The 19,727-nt window shown below is 40.0% G+C and overlaps 1 protein-coding gene across 2 annotated transcripts in view; it reads right to left on the reverse strand.

The window, feature by feature from the left end:
• Positions 1-7,292: 7,292 nt before the first annotated feature.
• The window catches only part of gpr4 (G protein-coupled receptor 4), a 48,075-nt gene continuing 35,640 nt past the window's right edge, over positions 7,293-19,727 (reverse strand). For both annotated transcript variants that reach the window (XM_071496596.1, XM_071496597.1), the window contains exons 2-4: positions 12,872-13,614; positions 11,281-11,545; positions 7,293-10,557 (exon numbers count right to left, since the gene is read on the reverse strand). In XM_071496596.1, coding sequence (XP_071352697.1) covers positions 9,836-10,557; positions 11,281-11,545; positions 12,872-13,000 — 1,116 coding nt within the window. In that variant the 5' untranslated portion in view covers positions 13,001-13,614 and the 3' untranslated portion in view covers positions 7,293-9,835. The remainder of the gene's footprint in view (positions 10,558-11,280; positions 11,546-12,871; positions 13,615-19,727) is intronic.

The following is a 19,727-nucleotide window of genomic DNA, read 5'->3' on the forward strand; positions in this document are numbered from 1 at the left end:
CCACCATTTGAGAGAATGTAGATCAGATGAATGCACCTTTCCCCTGTAGTAACTGGGACATGTAATGTGTTGTCATATAAGTACACCCATATTCCTCAAATATCCCAGACATTGTTGACATTCATCTGTCTTTATAAGTCAATTATTCTCATGCTCACATTTGACAGAAAGACAGTGGTAGTATTGCAGAATCATGTGATGTTAAATATGTTTTCCAGGTCACAGGGTCATGAGATAATGACATACCAATGTCACGAGAAACCAAATCGCGAACACTGAAAAACAATGATTTCATTCTTTGTTGCATAAAGATAGGTTTGATTTTTTCTCCCCTATTCTGTTGCAAAATAAATTTGAGGAATACCGAGAAACTCTGGGACTTTTCTCTTGAATATGAAGTTAAAACTTATGTTTAAAGTGGTTCCGCATGGAGCAGGTAGAATTCAGATCCAAAAACACTATGATGGTTTGGATTTGAATAGTTTCTTTATTCCTGCGAACACAGTTACCCTGCTCTAGAATAGAAACTCTTCAAGAGAATTTCACAAGGATTTTACAGTGCATTAAAGATATTTAGACCACTGTTTAACCACAGTTCTAAATCAGTGAGCACACAGTGTAATAAAAATGTGAAGAAGATGAATCTGATTAATATGTAGGCCTACACTTTGATCTGAGGAAACACTGAAAATGAAGTTCTTTTTCATACACCATACAGTATTAAGTGTTGCCAGAGCTCAACATCATGAATATGTGCTCACAAAAAACACATTTTGACGCCTTTTCTTTTAACACTTTGTAAAAAGAAATTATAAATACACATTATGTCAAACACACACTATAAATGAAGGAATGACATTGATACATATTACTAATATATATCTTGTGTATATATATTTTTTCTCTCTGACTTCATTGTGTGCTCTCACTTCTGGAACCAAATCTGCAGACTCTTATTTAGTTTTTTCTTTAGACTCCTTCTGTCATTGTATCAGTTCTTTTTTGTTAAAGTGACTTTATTAGCTTAAAATTGGAAGAAAATATTTCCCAGTTCATCATTAAAATGAACGGGTCTGTGTGTTCCAGTTCATGCTTTCTATTTCTGGGCCACAGTGTACACTAGTGCGTATCTTGATGTCTGTTTTTCTCTCTCATTGTTATCGTGGCAGTGAGGCGGTGAAGGAGACGATGACTGAGGCTCAACGGCAGACGTGAGTCAGACTTCACAGCATTATGCCTCCGTGAAGCTTAAGCAGAAACAGCCATTGTTTCATTTCCTTTCACCTCTTATCTTATCAAATAACATTTAATAATAACATTTCACCCACAATAAAATGCGCAGACAGCATGCGTATGTGTGTATATGTTTCCACACAGTACCATACGTGCATATTGTTTATACACACTCACAATCTAACACATGCTTGGCATGGTACTGGGCAGGTTCTCCTACATCCTTTATTTTTTCATGAGCGCACTTTTTTGCATACTAACATATATTTAGCAGTTGCACCGTCCCAGAATGATGGTGGTTGCAGCTCAGGATGTATGTAAAAGTGATTATTGGCATAATGTGCTGCCTTGCCCCCAACATTACCCATCACGATGAACCACAACCCATATCCTCACCTAACCCCAAACCTAAGTCTAAATTTAACCCTAAGACAAAAGCAGTCTTTTTGAAGAAGTGTCCTCACTTGGTCTTCAGAAATAAATTCAAACTCTTGGTCCTCACAAAGATAAACAAACTTACAAACAGCACCAAACACACAAGCAGGGAGAAAGAGAACATGACACCACCTCCTGTGAGTCTTTAAGATCAGCTGCTCGGTGACTCACAGCTCAATACTGGGATGGAAAACTGTAAATCACTGAAGAAATTTCGCCTTTAGGTGGATACGGGTCTGTTTATAGCTGCAATCAGCGGGAGTATATGGAGGCTTTGGACTTTAATGTTGAAAATAGCTCTGTCTTTTCTGCAGATACAGGACTGCTCTCTTGTTTCCGTGGTGATACTTGCTCTTTACTGTAGGCCTTGCTTAATCATGATGTTGCAACCTCACTGCATCAAAACGAAAATTAAAACATCCTAACAGATGTTGGACACACACTGGGTATTTCTGAGGTACTGATTAGTTACTAAATTATCACATGCGTAGCATTAACAACATTTATTTATCACAAATAAAGGAAACAATGGCATTTACTGTGGTTAAGAGTCTGACAACCAAACAATTGTGTTTGTAGTTCTAACCATTTTTAATTTTCCCCACATTCAGGAAACAGGCAGGCACGTGCGAATCCACATCTGTCAGCAGAGGGTTGAGGGGTCTTACCCTTGTTAGTACACGGTCAGAGAACCTCAGCAGGGCACCAGCTGTTTCCTGCTCTCTATTGGTTAGTTCCTTTGTGAACTCTGGTCTCTCCTCAGCAGCCACAGCAACTGTTTGACAGCTCAGACTTGCTCAGAGTGAATAATTTTCACTGCTACACCAATGACACACAACTTTATCTAATAATCAGACCCGGTGACCAGTCCAACACAGCAATCCTCCACATCTGCCTTAACCCTCAACATCTGTCCTACTGGATGTCAGACAATTTCTTACAATTAAATCATATCAAATCTGAGGTCATCAAACTTGGTCCACCTGCAAAAACAATTCAAATCACAGAAAACTTAGGTCAGTTAACAAATTACATTAAGTAAGAGTAATTTTTGATCAGCATTTGTGTTTTGAACCACAGGTGGAAAAAGTTGTGTGATGTTTCAGTGATGTTTCTATCACTTGAGAATATAGCCAAGGTGAAATCTTTTATTTATTTGTAACTTTTATTGTGTGATGTCTTTTAATCTCATTTACATTTCACTTTGATTTGTTTGGATGTTTTATATTTGACTCGTGTGAAGCACTTTGTTACTTGTATTGAAAAGTGCTATAAAAATAAAGTATAATCATTAGGGACCATTTTATTTAGATAGCTAAGTATCTCCTCCATGTTGCTCTGGCTTAGTGTATTAGCTAAATCTTAAATAAACTAGCTAAATGCTAAACAAACACACAGCTAAATTGAGAGACAAATGTTCATGTGTTTAGTGCACTTGCCCGTGGATTCCCACATTCATGCAAATCTCTTGACCTTAAAAGCCAAGGATTACAACCAGGTCACAGAGCACATTAATTATGTTATATTATCGGTAGTCATTTGCAATTCTCTCTCTGACCTCTTTCAAATTACTATGAATCCATATCCCTAACCTAAAGGCTCTGTGTGATTCAGTCACTATGATTTTGAATTTCAAATGAGCAGTGTGCTCTGGATATGAATAATAAGGCTGTGGATTATTTGAATAAATGTGGAGGAGGCTATTGAGAAGCTCCTGAACGACTTTGAGGAGTCTGATGTGTGTAGGCAGCTCCGCCTCACTTGATACAGACACAACAACCTGGCTCAGCCATGGGCAAAACAGGAAGTCCTGCTCAGGTTATTATATTGACATTAACCACACAAAACATTTATCTACCCACATCTATCTCTAATCTTGATGTTACAATGACTGTGTTTAGCAAAGTCCACAAAAGTTAAAGTGTCTCAAGATGTGCTCATTTCTATCTTTGTTCACTCTACAATTTTGATAATGTGAGAAAAAAAAATCAATGCATTTATGCTACAGCTGAATTTTGCAGTTTGACAAAGCATCACATTTTCCAGATGGACAGCAGTTAAGTTCAACACAATAAAAACACAAAAAGATAAGCTGTTTGCACCATATGTGTAACACATCATACAGGTTCACTGTAGGGATAAGGAGAAGGAGCAGTGTGAGCTGTGCAGGCAGACAAGAGGAAATCATGTTCCTGTTTTAAAATTAAGAGCCTTTATTGCAAATGGGATGAATTAAAACTTTTGTGTCTAATTTCATCTTGTCAAATGTCGCAGATCAGGGGAAAACACAACCACTGTAGCAACATTATGCAACATTGATTTTAAGTTTCCAAATATTAAAAATCAAGACTAACCAAACATATCCTAAGTTTATGTTTAACCATACACCATAACTCACCATAACTATCTATTTAAACAGTTATATTCTATATCTGTTGTTCTGTAAAACCATATAACCCTGTGACTCTCACTTCTGACTCCACACACCCTGATGGTTTACATGGTCTTTTATAGCTAAAAAGACTTCGATAAACCCACAAGGACCCTGAACGCCTCTTCAGACTTGATAACATTTAAAAACATACACGCTCATCAGTCAGGAATTATGGCTTTTGTTCCAGACTCCTGCACAGTTCATCATCCATGGTTCACATCCAAAAGCAATGTGAGTCTATTTTTATTGTATTGTACATTTGTCTGAGCTGTTCAGGGGCTGGTGACCTGCTTCCTCTGCCAGGATGGAAATACAACTGAATGAGTTACTAATGAGATTATAACATGCATTTAAAGAATGGATTCTGGGTCACATTGGTCACAGTTGTAGGAGGAATAAGCAGCTCACCAAGTGATATGTGGGGTTATGATTGTATATATTTTGTCAAGAATGAATGATGTGTGTAAGGTGGTAGAATATTTTGTACAAGGCACTTAAATTAGTAGGTCATCTTCCTGTCGTAGTTTATGTTTTATCTTTTATTTGAAAACCAAGCAGGTTGCTGTTACACCTGTGAAGTTTAACATCACATTGTTGTAGCTTGAATTATTTACTTTGTTCTGTTTTTTGTTCATTTTAAATCAGAGCAATGTCAGATGTAGACTGAGATTCACTCAGTGTGTCATCTTGATTTTCCCCACTCTCTCACTTTGGGTTAGTTAGGGTTACGTTAGATAAAGCAGAGTTAGGAAAGCTATTGTGCACAGTTAAATACCCTTGATAGTGGACTTATACAATTTACTTAAATTCTGGTAAAAAATGCAATGATGATGATACAACTATAACTTATAAATTCTAATGATCTTTTTAAAATGCTCATGTAATGTTAAGACAGGTGATAAAGAAACTCCTGGATCTGTCCCTTCAACCAGATTTAAAATGTAACAGATTCCTCCCTGGCCTGTGCCCCATCTCCCATCAAGTTTGGTGCAAATACTTGATTTGTCTAATCATTTTGTCTATGAAATATCAGAAAATAGTGAATAATTCTTGCTAAAGATTTCTCAGAGTCCAAGATAATGTTTTCAGATGTCTTGTTTTGTCCAACCAGCAGTCCAACACTTTTCAGTGCATCAAATTTTCACATTGCAGAAGCTAGAACCAGTTTGTTTAAAAAATGATTGAACGACTGATTATCAAATTAGTTGCCAATTAATTAAATGCAGAATAATGGATTATAGATAATGGATTTTGGTTGAATGCTTTAATTTTCTGGTCATCATCAACAACATCAGATAAAAGCTGAAAATTATCATCAGTTTGGAGAGGTTTGATATTAGACCTCAGTCACTGGAGAACTGTGGACTATCTGTGCACACAATCAATACTTTTATATTAACAATGGATCAAATGACTATGTTCATGTGTGAGGGGTCACTTGTAGTGACAAATCCACCAGGAGTGATCACGCGATCACTCTGCAGTTCCAGTTTTCCTAAGGAGTTAGTGGAGACATATCTAAAATAAGAGACAATATTAAACTTACACAAACATGATTCCGATGTAAATCATGCAATTACACTATCAATAAGTAAATGTTTGAAAACAAGTTAGCCATATCAACCTGAAAGATAACACATAATGCTGTTGATGTTAATTTACCTTGTCTGTTTCCCTGGTGTGGCCAAAAATTCAGTTAATGCAGGTTTAACATAGGAACATTTTAATTGTTTAAACTGAATTAGTAGTGAGAAAAGACTGAGGAAAGGAAAGCATGTCACTCCAGCCTCTATAAAGCCCATTTAGTTACTATGAGCTCTATAGAGCTGAGGTGAATGCTCCAGTTTTACCTCTGCTGCTGAAATGTGCTGTGGCCAGAAATAAATCTGAATATCTCATGAAAATAACAGCACAGCCATCCTTTATGCCCGGAGGTGTTTCTGTATCCTTACACAATAATAAATCACTCTCATAATCAGGTGAGCTGTTGGTAATGACAGTTGGTAATGGCCTCTGGTGAGCTTCTATTTATAAACCTATAGCAGAGGTGACCAGTGAAGCATAGAGGGCGAGAGACAGTGTTCCCTCAGTTATGAGAATGAGTTATGTCTCAAGATCATAAAGGCATGTGTGCCTTTTGTTCACTCTTTCCTCCACACACAAGCAGTGAAACACATGATTACATACGGACACATATGTGTACCGTACACCTATGTATGCTATACAAACACACTGTTTTTCTTTCTAGCTCTGTTTCTCTCTTTTCTCTCTCTCACACCCACACGCACACACTGTCCTATCTTAAATAACACAGTGTGAATGTGTCCACCCCCACGAGGACAGGTCATAAATATAGGGTTCCTTCTGATGTGCAGGGTAACAATGGAAAAGACACACCACACACTCCCAAAGATAAGCGCACAAGCACACACATTACATTCATTGAATTACATGCAGATAGACACGAGCGTGCGCGCACACACGCACACAGAGGCACACATGCACAACTCCTTCTGTGCGTCCTTCAGGTCATTCATTAGCTCTGGGAGTTTCGAACAGGACAAAGTGAGGAGTGAAGAAGGTGACTTTGTGTTGGCAGCTTCCCAGACCTGCTCTCTCTGCTGGCCAGTGCAGTGACCTGTTACCAGATGATACTTGCAGTGTTGCAGGAATATGCAGAGTTCTTGATCCAGACTCTGTGATTTGTGCAAGGTTCACCTCTGTGTCTGTGAATGTGAACCTGGGTTGGAGTAGTTGACTGTTAGAACAACGCATTAGCGTCTTCTGATATGCTGCCTCTCTGATGTAAGTTTGGTTATGTTTAAGTTTCACATGAACTATGGTTGTTCAACATGTCATCCAACCAATCTGAGCACCTTGATACTTTCACAGTATTAATATGGAACCTAGAATATCAATTTATATAATATGGGACCTTTAAGAGTTGGCTAGACCTTGGATTTGTTCAGAACTTATGTGAATGCAGCATTTCTGGATCTCAGAAATTTCAGGAACATTCTTATCATACTTGATGGAAGTTATTGCGAGAAAACAAAGGGAGAATCCAATTGCTAAAAAAAGAAAGGGAAGAAAGAAAACACAATAAGATGACAAACAAAAAGTTGTTTGTCAGACCTTCTGCTGCCTGCATACAGCTTTCTTTCAGCTTATGGATGCCAAACAAACAAACACATGAGGACACAAAGTTTAATATGCATAATTTATTTCTCACTGACACGGTCAATCAACTAATACACATTATGAAGCCCGGTACCTCCTCTCTGAGACAGACATATGCACAACAAAAGCAGTGGTACACAGAGCAGCGTTTAGGGCGAACCTGACAAGAAGTGTCCAAAAGAACCTGGCTTAACATCATTACACTGATCACAGTAATGCTTTCATGCCAAGACATCATAAAAAAGTTGGGATCACTGAGACACATTTAAAAACATTTCCCATCCTCCTGCTGTAATAGTTGACAGGTGGAGGTGGAACATGTCTGTAACCATGAAATAACTGGGGTGGACTGGACTTATATGAGCCATAATACTGCATGCAAGGAAAGTCCGTATTTCATTGTTGTTATATTTCTAAACATACAGCAGGGCATCCAATAATGTAAACAGATGCATTGTTGAAATGTTTTTGCCACTGATTCTTTGATTGCAAAAGAGAACAGTAAAAGTTTTAAGATCAAGCTGATGGCTACAAAGTTGATTTTGGAAATTAAAGGTGCCTCTGCTCTGACAGTGTCCAGTCTCCGTTTTCTCATTATCAAGTGACATTTATTCTTTCTTTGCGCAGAAGCTGCCATTAAATTTTGGATCCCAGCTGTTGCAAATGTTGAATCCAACACAATGCCTGGTTGCTTTGTGTTGGATTTACTGTAAAAACAAGCTACCAACTTGGAAAATGAATGTAATTTCTATCAATGTAATGTCAAATTTGTGGCAAATATATGTAGCACATGAACATTTTGCTGTAAATCACACATCCATGTGGTAAAATACGGCAGCTAAACCAACATTGGTGGTTAAAATTGTCAGTTATATTTACATTAAGAAATGTGCTTTTTTATTTTTTAGTTTGTGATTTTTGGAAAAATAAATTGTTAAAAACAGCAGATATTACATTGCTATTTTGAACACTGCCACTGCTGCCAGAGTCCTGACTCATAGAGATGGTTTTATATTACTATCTGGTAAAGTATGTCCTCATTTCCTCAGCACACTTGACATTACACAACATTAGCAGCAAGCAGTGTCACTTATATCAAGGCGGAATGTACCAGTTTTGTCATTTTAGATAAAACCAGCAGGGAAATCCCAGTTTTTTATGGTTATTGATGACTTTCAAATTGAGCTGAATCTGGTAAAAGGCGGTTTAGAATTTTCTCTGACATCTCTGTGAACTGATTTCTAATTAAAAATGAAAATAAAAGTAAAAACATGGCTCACATTAAAGAGGAAACACTCTTTGACTCTAAGCCTTCTTTCTGTCACAGTTTATGAGCTGAGGTACTTCATAGGGCTTCATTATTTCCTTCAAAAACTAAAGACACATTAAAGACATTTTCAACAAGCATTACAAATGTTTTTGACCAGTAATTTACAATCTTTTTCATTACCCTTCTGCTCTTCTTTCATATTCCAAAGTGGCACATTTGGGTTTCAAACTCCAATCACCTACATCCATCCTTTGTCCAGTTGGGTGTCCAAGCAGTCTGAATCCAAAGGTGTCTCCCCACAACCAATACTCACCCATGCAGTCTGTTTAAATAATTCCACTTAAATATTCAAGAATGTCTTCCTAGGCGTGAATGTTTTCCTGGCACAGTGATAAATTGTCCAAATATCCAAGTTGTTAACTTGTGTTTGATAAAAGCCTTGTCAGCCACACCACCAACATGGCTGTAGGGTGGTCACCTGGTCTGTCGTTCTGGCGCTTCAACACTCACAGAGTAAACTAGCTCAACATCTGTTGGAATGGTTGGCATGAAATTTGGTACAGACATTCATGGTGTACAGAGGCCGAATCCTAAGAATTTTGATGAGCCCCTGATTTTTCATATAGCACCACCAGCAGACCTCCTGGTCCAACATTGCATGAGGATACCTCAGAATTTAATGTTTGAATCCTTAGCAGCCTCAGCTGTGATTAATGATAACATAGCATGTTAATATGATAACATTAACATGCAGTAAAGCTGTACAGAAGCTGACACACTACAGCTTGAAGTAATTAAAGTTGAACCTGACTAGCTGTCAGTCTGAGATATCTTAAAATGGCCACCATACAAAAGATAAAGCATCCTGAACATGAACTGTCTTCAGCTGCCGCCCTCAGGCCAAACTTTACTTGTTTTGCCCCTCTAGTGGTAAAGATTGAACAATAGCAAAGTAGTTTCCCCATTTTTCACCCAACAATTTTGTTTTCAGGTGTGGAAGCATTTCTACTGTGCAGGTACACCACAGCACCTATCCCACTGAGATTCGGTGGACGTACACATGATCACTCCTCATAATTGGTATAAGCATTTCAACCTCTCAGGGGGTGCTACCATGGCTACAGACTGTATGTCTTGTCTACTTCATAAATCTCTATCCCATTCTGCATTTGATTTCAGCCTGTCAGACCAGAAGTAATCAGGCATGTCAGGATCTTCCTCCTTCAAACTAATCTTTGTTCCACTAACAGTTTGGAGCTGCTACTGGATATTCCTGGTAGAAGTCACTTCCTAACACTGAGGATGGTCATCTGTAGACACTCTTCCTTCAGAGCCACCAGCTCTGTCTTGTAGCTGGTTGTCTTGCCACCATCAGTGTACACACAAGGTTGCTTCTTTGCCGATAGTGGCGTTTCCATGGTGACTGAACCAGCGTTCAGTATGTCGGCGTGTGACGGTGAGGAAGAGGAGCCCTTGTGGCAGGCCGCAGACAGTAATGCTGAGAGGGCTCGGCCAACATCGTGCCTCGCCCCCTCGTTGACGAAACAGTACAAAATGGGGTCAGCGACACAATTGAGGCTGGTGAGAGCCAGCGATACGTGGTATGCTGCAAACAAGCTCTCCTCTGAACCACAGTCACACGGCTTCCTTAGAAACATGACACTCCGCACCAGGAGGAGGATGTGGTACGGTCCAAAGCAGACCAAAACGATCAGGATCAAACTCAAAGCTAACCGCTGAATTTTGGCCTTTTCCTGACGTTCTGTTGAGACATTGCAGCGAACTGCCGCCAGGATCCCACGGTAGGCGACCAGCATGGCTGTCCAGGGAGCAAGGAAGCCCAGAAATGTCCTGTAGAGGTTCATTCCTGCCACCCAGTCCTGCATGGGATACTTCTCAAAGCAGAAGGTGTGGTTGAACCGATCTTGGAAGAGCTCATCGTGGAAGAGAGGAGCAGAGTTAGCTATGATCTCAATGATCCACACCACGGCGCTGACCAGGACAGCTGCAGGGGGTTTGGGAGAGGAGAGGAAAGAAAGATTAGACATTATCGTAACTTCTGTTTGTCTAGAGTGTGTTAATACTGCACTTTATTGAAAGAACAAAGGGTGCTCTTGTCATTAAACATATAGGCTATACACAGCCAACAGGGGCTCCTTAACTTTTGAGTGATTTAGTGACCAACCTAAGAAACAATGAATATACCGTACTTGATGAGATGGAGCCTCACTGTCATCCATATAAAGAGTTTCCATCCAAAGTCAGTTTACAATGAAAAAAAAAGTCCTAATTTTCAGCATTTTGAGTGTTTAGAAAGGTTAGTCTGAGCTCAAGGCATGTATCATTAGATTTCATTAAAAGTAATGACTTTAGCAGACATCCTCGTTTAAGTAGTTATTTATAAAAATGTCTTTTGACATGGAAGTGATCTTATCTCTACACAAAATGAATTTCCTGTCACATCAGATTTGGCAGATGTGATGACGTGCATCCCCTCCAGCCTTGGCAGTAGCACAGTTTGGGAAACTAATCATCAAATGCAATATCTCAATCATGTGAAAACAGGATACCATGCGATCTGACAGCAATGACTATTGCACTATTGGGATAGTTAGTCACTTTTTTTCCCAATAAACCTTTTATTTTAGAGACACAGTCACACTAGTTAGTTTTCAAGTGGATTTGTTTCAAGGACATGAGTCATCAGATCATCCTCCACCTTGCATACCTGTTTTGATTCGTCGAACCTTGGCAAAGCGCAGAGGATATGCCACAGCCAGGTACCTGTCCAGTGATATACAGCAGAGGAAGGCAATGCTGACGTAGATATTAGTGTAGAAGATGAAGCCAAACAGCTTGCAGCTCTCCTGACCATGGATCCAGTCATCGTGCTGCAGGAAGTAGTCGATCCACAGAGGAAGAGTGGTGATGTAGAGGAGGTCGGCCACCGACAGGTTGATCAGGTAGATGCCGAGCTCATTGCGTTGGCGTACCTGGAGGGGTAGTGTGATGAAGGGAGGGAGAGGATGAGGAGGAAGGATGAAGGCAGGAAGCAGGAAGGGAAGGCAGGATGGGATTGGTGGGTGGAGGAAGAAAATGAATGGAGACCAAATCTTTTGTTCAACTTTTGCTGTTTTTTTCTGTTTCAACTTTTCTACCCTGATTCATCAGCACTTGGATTGAAAACCAGCTCTGTTTCCCATGCAGTATATTGATATTACAGTGCTAATATGAACCTCGCTAGTTAATAAACAGCAGACCAATCATGTTCATGCTTTGGATTCAGTTCAGGTATGGTCATTAATGAAGTTGATCAATCTCAGCAATCCAGTAAAATCTTCCAGGCACTGAAGGTTGTTTGGTAACTACAATAACCATAATGCACCTGGGACACAGTGCACCTACGTTCTTTGAGTCCATTTGTATTTGTGTTGGAACAAATTGAATGTAGAAAGTTTAAAATGTGGCACTAATGCTGAGATGGAAGCCAAACAATAAGCTAATGTTCAACTGTCACTCGCTCGTAATGACATTTGTGCTTAAAAAAATATGAGTTAGTGAACTTGCTTGAATGAAAAGTCAATAACTATTCCTCCTTCTGCCAAAGTCTGACAGTCTGTGGGAAACAGTGAAAGTGTATGGGAAAATATCCTGAGTGCTCCTTATATAGCAGCCAGTGTCAGACATGTTACTCAGAATACATAAAAAATAACCCACCTTTGATTACACAGTGAAAACATGATCATGTCACCTGTAGTAAAGTACAGTACTTTACAGTAACTGTAATTTGTTACATGACTCATGACATGATTTTCTTCTTTCTGTAATTGATTTATAAAAAACAAAACAGCCACACATCTAAGCTGTTTACTGAAGTGTTAACCCTGCTTTACACACTAAAACTAAAGACATATTGGGTTCCACGTTTACCAAAAATATGTCCACATGCGCACTGTCCACGCTGACTGAACACTTGACGAAGCATTTTATCTTTTAAATTTTAACTCAGATCAGATTTACTGTGTCAATTTAACTTCAAATCGCACTTTTGTTTGTCTTGTTGTTCATGTCGCCTGACGGTGCTGTTGTACGTTACATGTATGAAAGGGCGTGCAACAAGACAACGAAAGTACAGTTTAAAGTGGAACTGATACAGACAAACGATTTGTCAACATAGACAGTGCGCATGTGGGTATTCTGACCGTGTTTGAAACCCTTGTGCAAAAAGTAATATGCTGGTGGCAGTGTGTATGTGTGTGTGTGTGTGTGTGTGTGTGTGTGTGTGTGTGTGTGTGTGTGTGTGTGTGTGTCCTCCTTACCTGCATGTAGGCAGCCCACAGGGCCATGCAGTTAGTGGGCAGCCCCAGAACGATGACTATGATGTAGAGCGTGGGCTGGAAGAACTGGTCCACCTTACTGTCCACATCACAGAACGAGATGTTGCACATTGTCCTGTGTGGAACACTCTGAGTGTGCGATTGTGTGTGTGTGTGCAGGTGTGTTCAGCTACTCTCAGCTCTGTGTGTCTCTCTGTAGTTTCACTATATTATAGCTCCAGCAGTTTGACAGTGACATGCTGACTCTGGCGTCCTGCTCGGCTACCGCAAGGCTGTCCAAGTTGGAGTGACCGAAGAAAACACAACCGTCATTCCTGGAGCATGTCATGGTCCCTGCTTCTTAAAACACTGTCCTTCCTGCCCGAGGGCCTTCACGTGTCATGATCCTCTGTCACGATTTAAAGCCAGGCCCCGTGTCCCTCAGCATGCAGAAGACAGGAAGGAGTGAGGGATAAAATGCGCTGAAATGAAAGCTGCCTTATCGACGCTGTGCCAGGCCTCCTGCGCCTGGACAGGACCTCATCAATCTTTTAGAGAATAGAAGTCTGCCAGATCTACTGTGAGAGGGAGAGGCTGAACATCAGCGTGTGTGTGGGTGTGTCTCAAGGTCCCGATGACACACAAAACTCCTCAGGGAAGTTCACACTAAAACATGGGAATGACTTTACAGAGCTTCAGCACTTTGGAGCCAACAAGTTGTCCATTTACTCTGAAATCCCTGACATCTGCAAGACAGAGAGAGAGAGAGAGAGAGACTTTTAAATGATGATGCTTTATAATCACTGTACAAGTAAAAACTTGTTTTTGTGTTGTGTCAGTAAAAACAAAGAGATGTTACAGCTGCAGTGAGAGAGAGAGACAGGAAAGTCAGGCAGAGAGAGAGGAGATGACATTCAGTAAAGGACCTTGGGTCAAACTTGCACCAAATTATTAAATCTAATAAAACAGTAATATAAGAAAGATAAAGGGGACAGATTATTTAAAGAAAAGTCTTGTCATAAAACTTGAAAAAAAAAAAAAATTGACAAAAAAAATATGAATACAAGTCTTATTTGTTGCTGACTATTGTTGATCTGCTTCCAGCTCAGAGGTGGATTATTTAAACCATGGACTGTTCCACCAAATGTAAATACAGTATTCTACCTGTCCTGCATCAGTTTATATGCATCTCAATAATATATTTGATATTTTTGAAGCTAGAATTTAAAATAAAATTCTAAGAATGCCTGGTCACACAGCATGAGTGTGTAACTTTAACTAAGCACGACGCTCCTTGTGCTCTAATTTACATTCTCCACTGCGCCTACCACTTGGGAATAAAGGAACAGAAACAGAAAATCCATCAAGAAGCGAGTCCTCACTTCTTTTTCCATGTTTGGCTTGTCAGAGCTGTCCTCACACCACAGCCATAAAATTTGTGTTTCAGGCTCGTTTCCTGTATTTATTTTCTGTGCTCTGCTTCTAGTCTACATACACTTTTATTGCACTACACTTTCTTGTCACAAGACTCAGAGCTGCACTTTCGAGGCATCTGGTTTGGTTATTTGAAGTCAGTGGAATCTTGTGTGCGGTGAAAACAAACCACTCAAAACTGCCTGGAGTGAACACACCCTCAACACATACAGTCAAACCCCTTTCTTCTATTATATTGAATTCTGCTGCCTCGAACATCCAGGAAAATGTGTGAAAAAACAGACAGCGATGGATGGACTGACAGAGAAATGGAAGAAAGAGACAGTGAAGCAGCAGGGGTTTATCAGAACATGCTGACACACAGTGCAGGCACAAAAACACAAACAACAGACAAACAGAGAGTCCAGGACGTATGATAAGCATTATGTGAGCCCACACATAAACATGACCTGGATATACATCTAGAGTAGAAAGACAGAGAGAGAGAGAGAGAGAGAGAGAGAGCAGGGTAGGAGCTCAGTTTCTGTTTCACTCCTCAACCTCTCACTTTCCACAGAGAGCTCAGATTCTGTTTATACATCTTGGACCGTTTTGATATTTTTACTTACAGCTGATATGAGTCCACATATGCTTTGAATCACTTTATTAAAATATGTCCTTAAGCACTGGGAACTGCCTTTCTCTAGAGTTTATGTATGTTTCAGCTTCTTGTCATTCCTCCTAGATGTTCAGATTTCAGCAGTGATTGTGGAGTTTGCCTCTTCTGCGCATTTCAGTGACACATTTATCACTGAATAGACTGAATTTAAATTCAAAGTCCCATATTTTACACTTTTCGGGTGTTTTAATTTGAAGTGTTGATATCTATAAGAAGACACACTGTATTTGTGGCTTTAAGTACCAAAAAACATTTCCATGTAGCTTTACATCTTCTCTCTCACACTTGTTTCTGGAGCTTTAGTAAGAACATGCTGTTTTGTGTTGATCTCAGAGCCTCTCTTTTCATTGGCTGCCTACTACTGCAGCTCGATAAAACTGAAATGAGCTGAAGAGACTGTCAAACTCAGATGACAATGCTCCAATATTTCAGAAAGAATAAACCTAAGCCTCTGGTCTCAAATATTACTATCCTTGGGAATGCTGTGCAGTGATATATTGGCTTCCTGACATCAAATGATCATGAAGTGTTTCTTGGTAGCTCAGCGACAGAGTGACCGCTTGGAGTTGTGTTGTTTATAAAGTTAAGTTAAGTTAAGTTACACTGTGCGTGCCAACACATCTGTTAGCATTCACAGGAAATTTCAGGGAAATCTGGCTGCCAAGACCAAGGACCAAACTACGTGATATCAGTGAAATAATTACATGAAGCAGCCAATGAGGGGTGTAGGGAACAAAAAAAGACCTCCATGAGGCCACAGCCCATTATCACGTCTCTTAATGGACACTGGTGGCACTGGGAAACTCCCACATCATGGCTCCATGATCAGCAGATATTGCCTATTTCCAAAGAAAATGGCAGGATGATGAGTCCATGTTCACTTCCTGGTTAAAAGTCCAAGGAAGAGGCCGCAGAAGTGTCTTTCACCACACAATCAATAAAGATCCGTGAAGGAAACAGCTCCAGCCTGTGATAATGTGACAGTCACTGGTGTGGAACAGTGACTTTGGACTGAGCTGACACAGTGCCACAATCATATACACAACCCCATAGGCAAACACACACACGTGAGGGCTGAGTGAGATCATTTCTATGGTGACTTTGTCGAATAACTCTTTGTTGGGGGAAACAGCCATGTTGATAGGATGAACCACACCTGGGTCATATTTCTGCTGTAATCTGTTGTCACACATACACCACAGTACAGACACTTTTGACTGTGTGAGCTTTGTTTGGTGAATTGTCTTCACAAAAAAGGTCTCACATTGGACGTTTAAGTTATAACCATCGACCGTCCATTTCCCAAAAAGGCTTGTTTGTGTTGTGAGCATTCCACATGTTAATAACTGTGGTCATAGTTTCATGGGGGGTCAAGGAGGTAAATTGTCTTGTTTTTCATTCAAATCCCCCAAAGTCCTGTTAGCATTGTTAGAATTCCACATTAAAACAAGCAAATGGTGCATCAGCTGTCTCACCAAGGAATGCCAGCAAGAGTAAAACGGCCTTTTGTTTTTAGCCTTTTAGGGAAACTTCACTCTCAAGTGTTCAGGGACCAACGTTTGTGCTTTGAGAATCAAGCAAGTCGAGTTAAGTCTGTGCTGTAAGTCAAGCAACAAGTCAAGTCCTTGCTCAGGTCCCGTGAGTCACAAGTCAAGTTATATGAAATTCTGATGATTTTTCACCAGTTTCCACGTTTAAATCAGTTAAAGACAGTGGTAATGAAAAGTTTAGTTTCACTTTAAACATTAATGAAAACTGTTGCAGCTGTGTACATCTATTAAATCTGTGACTGCAGATTCCCGCTGCTACAGTTACTATGATTATTCTATTATTATTATTTCACCCATGTCTGTTTGTTTTTCAGCAGGATTACCCAAGAACTATTGAGCCAATTTGCACCAACCTTGGTGGAGGGATGGGGCATGAGTCAGGGAAGACCACATACATTTTTGGTGCAGATCTTTTTTCATCACTTTCTTTAACATGTAGGATTTTCTAGTTATTGCTATTACTATACATATCTATGCAGAACTACATTATGCTGTGTTATCTTTACTTCTTCAATCCAAATTTTTGTATTTTTGGACTCAGCTGCTCCTCATGAGAAAGAAAGAAAGAAAGAAGCTTGTTTTTAACCAGAACAATTTCATGAAGAAAGAAAAAAAGAGCATTTACTTCAAAGACAATTAAGCTGCTAATCTCCGTGTGAGGTTGTTTGGAATGGAACAACATGTCATATCGCTCTGCCTCATCCTGCAGTCGCAGAACTCTGCTATCAAAGAGCTGAGATCTCATCTGTGACCTCTGAGCACCACACAGTGACCCCACATCCTCATTAGATAAAACAGCAGGACCACATGCCTGTGACAAAACCACTGCCACTCAGTCTTTTCACCTCTTAATCTCTGCTCTCAGTGCGTGTGGAGGGCTGGGTTTGATTCTGACCATACTAATATAAAACTATGGAATAGTTACACAAACTTAAATACAAACTACGTTCAGACTAAAGTATGATTATAATATAACACAGAGTGACACAGGCTTGTTTCCCTCTGTCTCAAAATTCACTCGTGTTATCTTGTTATCAGGAATGAGGTTGGTTCAGTTCAGTCAGTTACGGATATTTATCATGTAGTGTTTGCTTGCAATAGCCACACACGCACACATAGACACACACACACACACACACAGACACACCCACACACACACACACACACACACACAATTGATAATTCATAATTCTTCCCTGTTTTATTTTTTTATTTTTTGTGTTAATGGTTGTTTTGCTTCCTGCCCTTGTGTGTTCTTCCGTCCACCTGTAAGCCCATCATTTGTCATTAAAGGTTACTTCAGTGCGTCAGTGTGCCTGTGTGTCTGCATTGGGGTCCTGAACTCACTGAACTGTGACAGGTGAGTGGTTTCAGGCTTTCAGGTGGACGGAGGAAGGAGAAGACGGCAGAGCGATGAATGAAGAGGAAGGCAAACAAACAGGAACAGGCAGCAGGAGACTTCACGCAGGGAACATTATTAGGAACAAAACCGGATGAACTGAGAGAGAGTCAGGGAAACAAAGATGCTGTGTCTCAGGTCATCTGCTTCCAAAATCACACTTGCAATTTTGTGTTCACCTTGAATGGCAACATGCAGTGTATCATAAATATCCTGATGGTGCATCCAAAACAGTCAGAAAATTCAGTGTAAAACAATGGACACATGGTCTTTATCTTAGCTATACAGCAGAAGGGGAGGGGTGACCGACATATTTTCAAACTTGTGAAAAGGAAGGAGGACACGTCGTCGGCACCAATGGTATAATTTCCATGTCGAACGACACAGGAGTCGCACAGGAAAATAAAACATTCATTTATAATTCAAGTGAGCAAAGCAGCCCGCAGGTGGGCGACAATCGCAGTCTCATTTTCATTGAGTGCACAATGGCAGAGTTTTTACTGGGACAACACTACCGTGTCATAGTTCACACACTGCCCCAGTGAGTACACAGTGAACTGCATGTGAGTGTCCTGACTGAAGTATCTGATTAGAGACAAACAAAGACTGAACACTGTGAGGGGAAGACGATAAGACACGAGGGCAGGAAGCATAACAACCATGAACGCAACGGGTAAGAGATTTCAGAATAAAACAGGAAGCAAAATTGTTTCTGAGTCATGAAGCTCAGGCAGAGGAGTGTCGTCCACCTGTTACACACCTGTTACACACCTGCAGAGTCTGCAGACGATACAGACTCACACAGATTTGTCCTCTTGAGCTGAACTCACCTTCTGCATCAAATGAATAAATAAAAACTATTTGTCATTTATTATTACTGTTGTTGCTGCTGCTTTAATTATTTTGTGATAAAGCCTAGCAAGCGCCAAATTAACAAGTGATGCTGTCATCATCTTCAGCGTCAACATCTCTGTGTCTCTTCTGAGAGTTTTCGACCATGAGCGGCGCTGTGGAGCAGTGTTTTTACAGGTAGATCTGTGTTTTGTTTACACTGTGCACAAACATGATTCATATCCGGCCACTGGTTTCACACTTTTCCACTGATGGAAAGTTAGTGGTTGTGATGCACCAACAAACAAATGCGGCAAAGAAGAGGACTGTGAGGAAGAAGTTACTCCTCTGATAGACCTCAAGTATACACAGTTTTATTACATTAGACGACCAATGAACTTTTAACATATTCTCATTACCTTATATGAACAGTTAAGTTGAGTTAGGTGTTTTGGTGCTGCAGTTTCATAACTTCTTTATTATCACTTTAAAATAATTGCATGTCTCAGCACCTCAGTGTTTACAACCACACTAAACACATGAATCATCAACACATCTGTCACAACGCAGACAAACAAATCCTCACTGCAGGACAGTCGTCTCGGTGACTCTTCATGTTTCAGTCAAGTCAAACCTGTATTTATTTGTCCCTCAGTGCCAGTGACTATTTTTGTGCTCTGCCTCTTCTGCTCTCTGTCTGCACATCGTCACCATTCTCCTTCCTGTGAGAGGAGGTTTTAGGATCATTCTTCTAAACTGACAGATGTGCAGTATAGAGGAAAAATATATGAAAATGACTTTTATGGTAATCTTCAAAAGATTTACACAATAAAGTGTGCACAAAGTGAATATTTTCTGAAGCCGCTGTAGCTTTTACAGTGAAGAGTGTCTGGAGCGCCCCTCAGGTGGACAGTGGAGTTTTTACAAAGTTCCCCAGATTAGCTTTTCAGAATAAAAGTTGATTTTAAATATGAATATCTGTCTTAT

The sequence above is a fragment of the Trachinotus anak genome, unplaced genomic scaffold, assembly GCF_046630095.1.
Source record: "Trachinotus anak isolate AG129_WGS33_773 ecotype Australia unplaced genomic scaffold, CSIRO_AGI_Tana_v1 ptg000014l, whole genome shotgun sequence".
NCBI classification, from domain to species: Eukaryota; Metazoa; Chordata; class Actinopteri; order Carangiformes; family Carangidae; genus Trachinotus; species Trachinotus anak.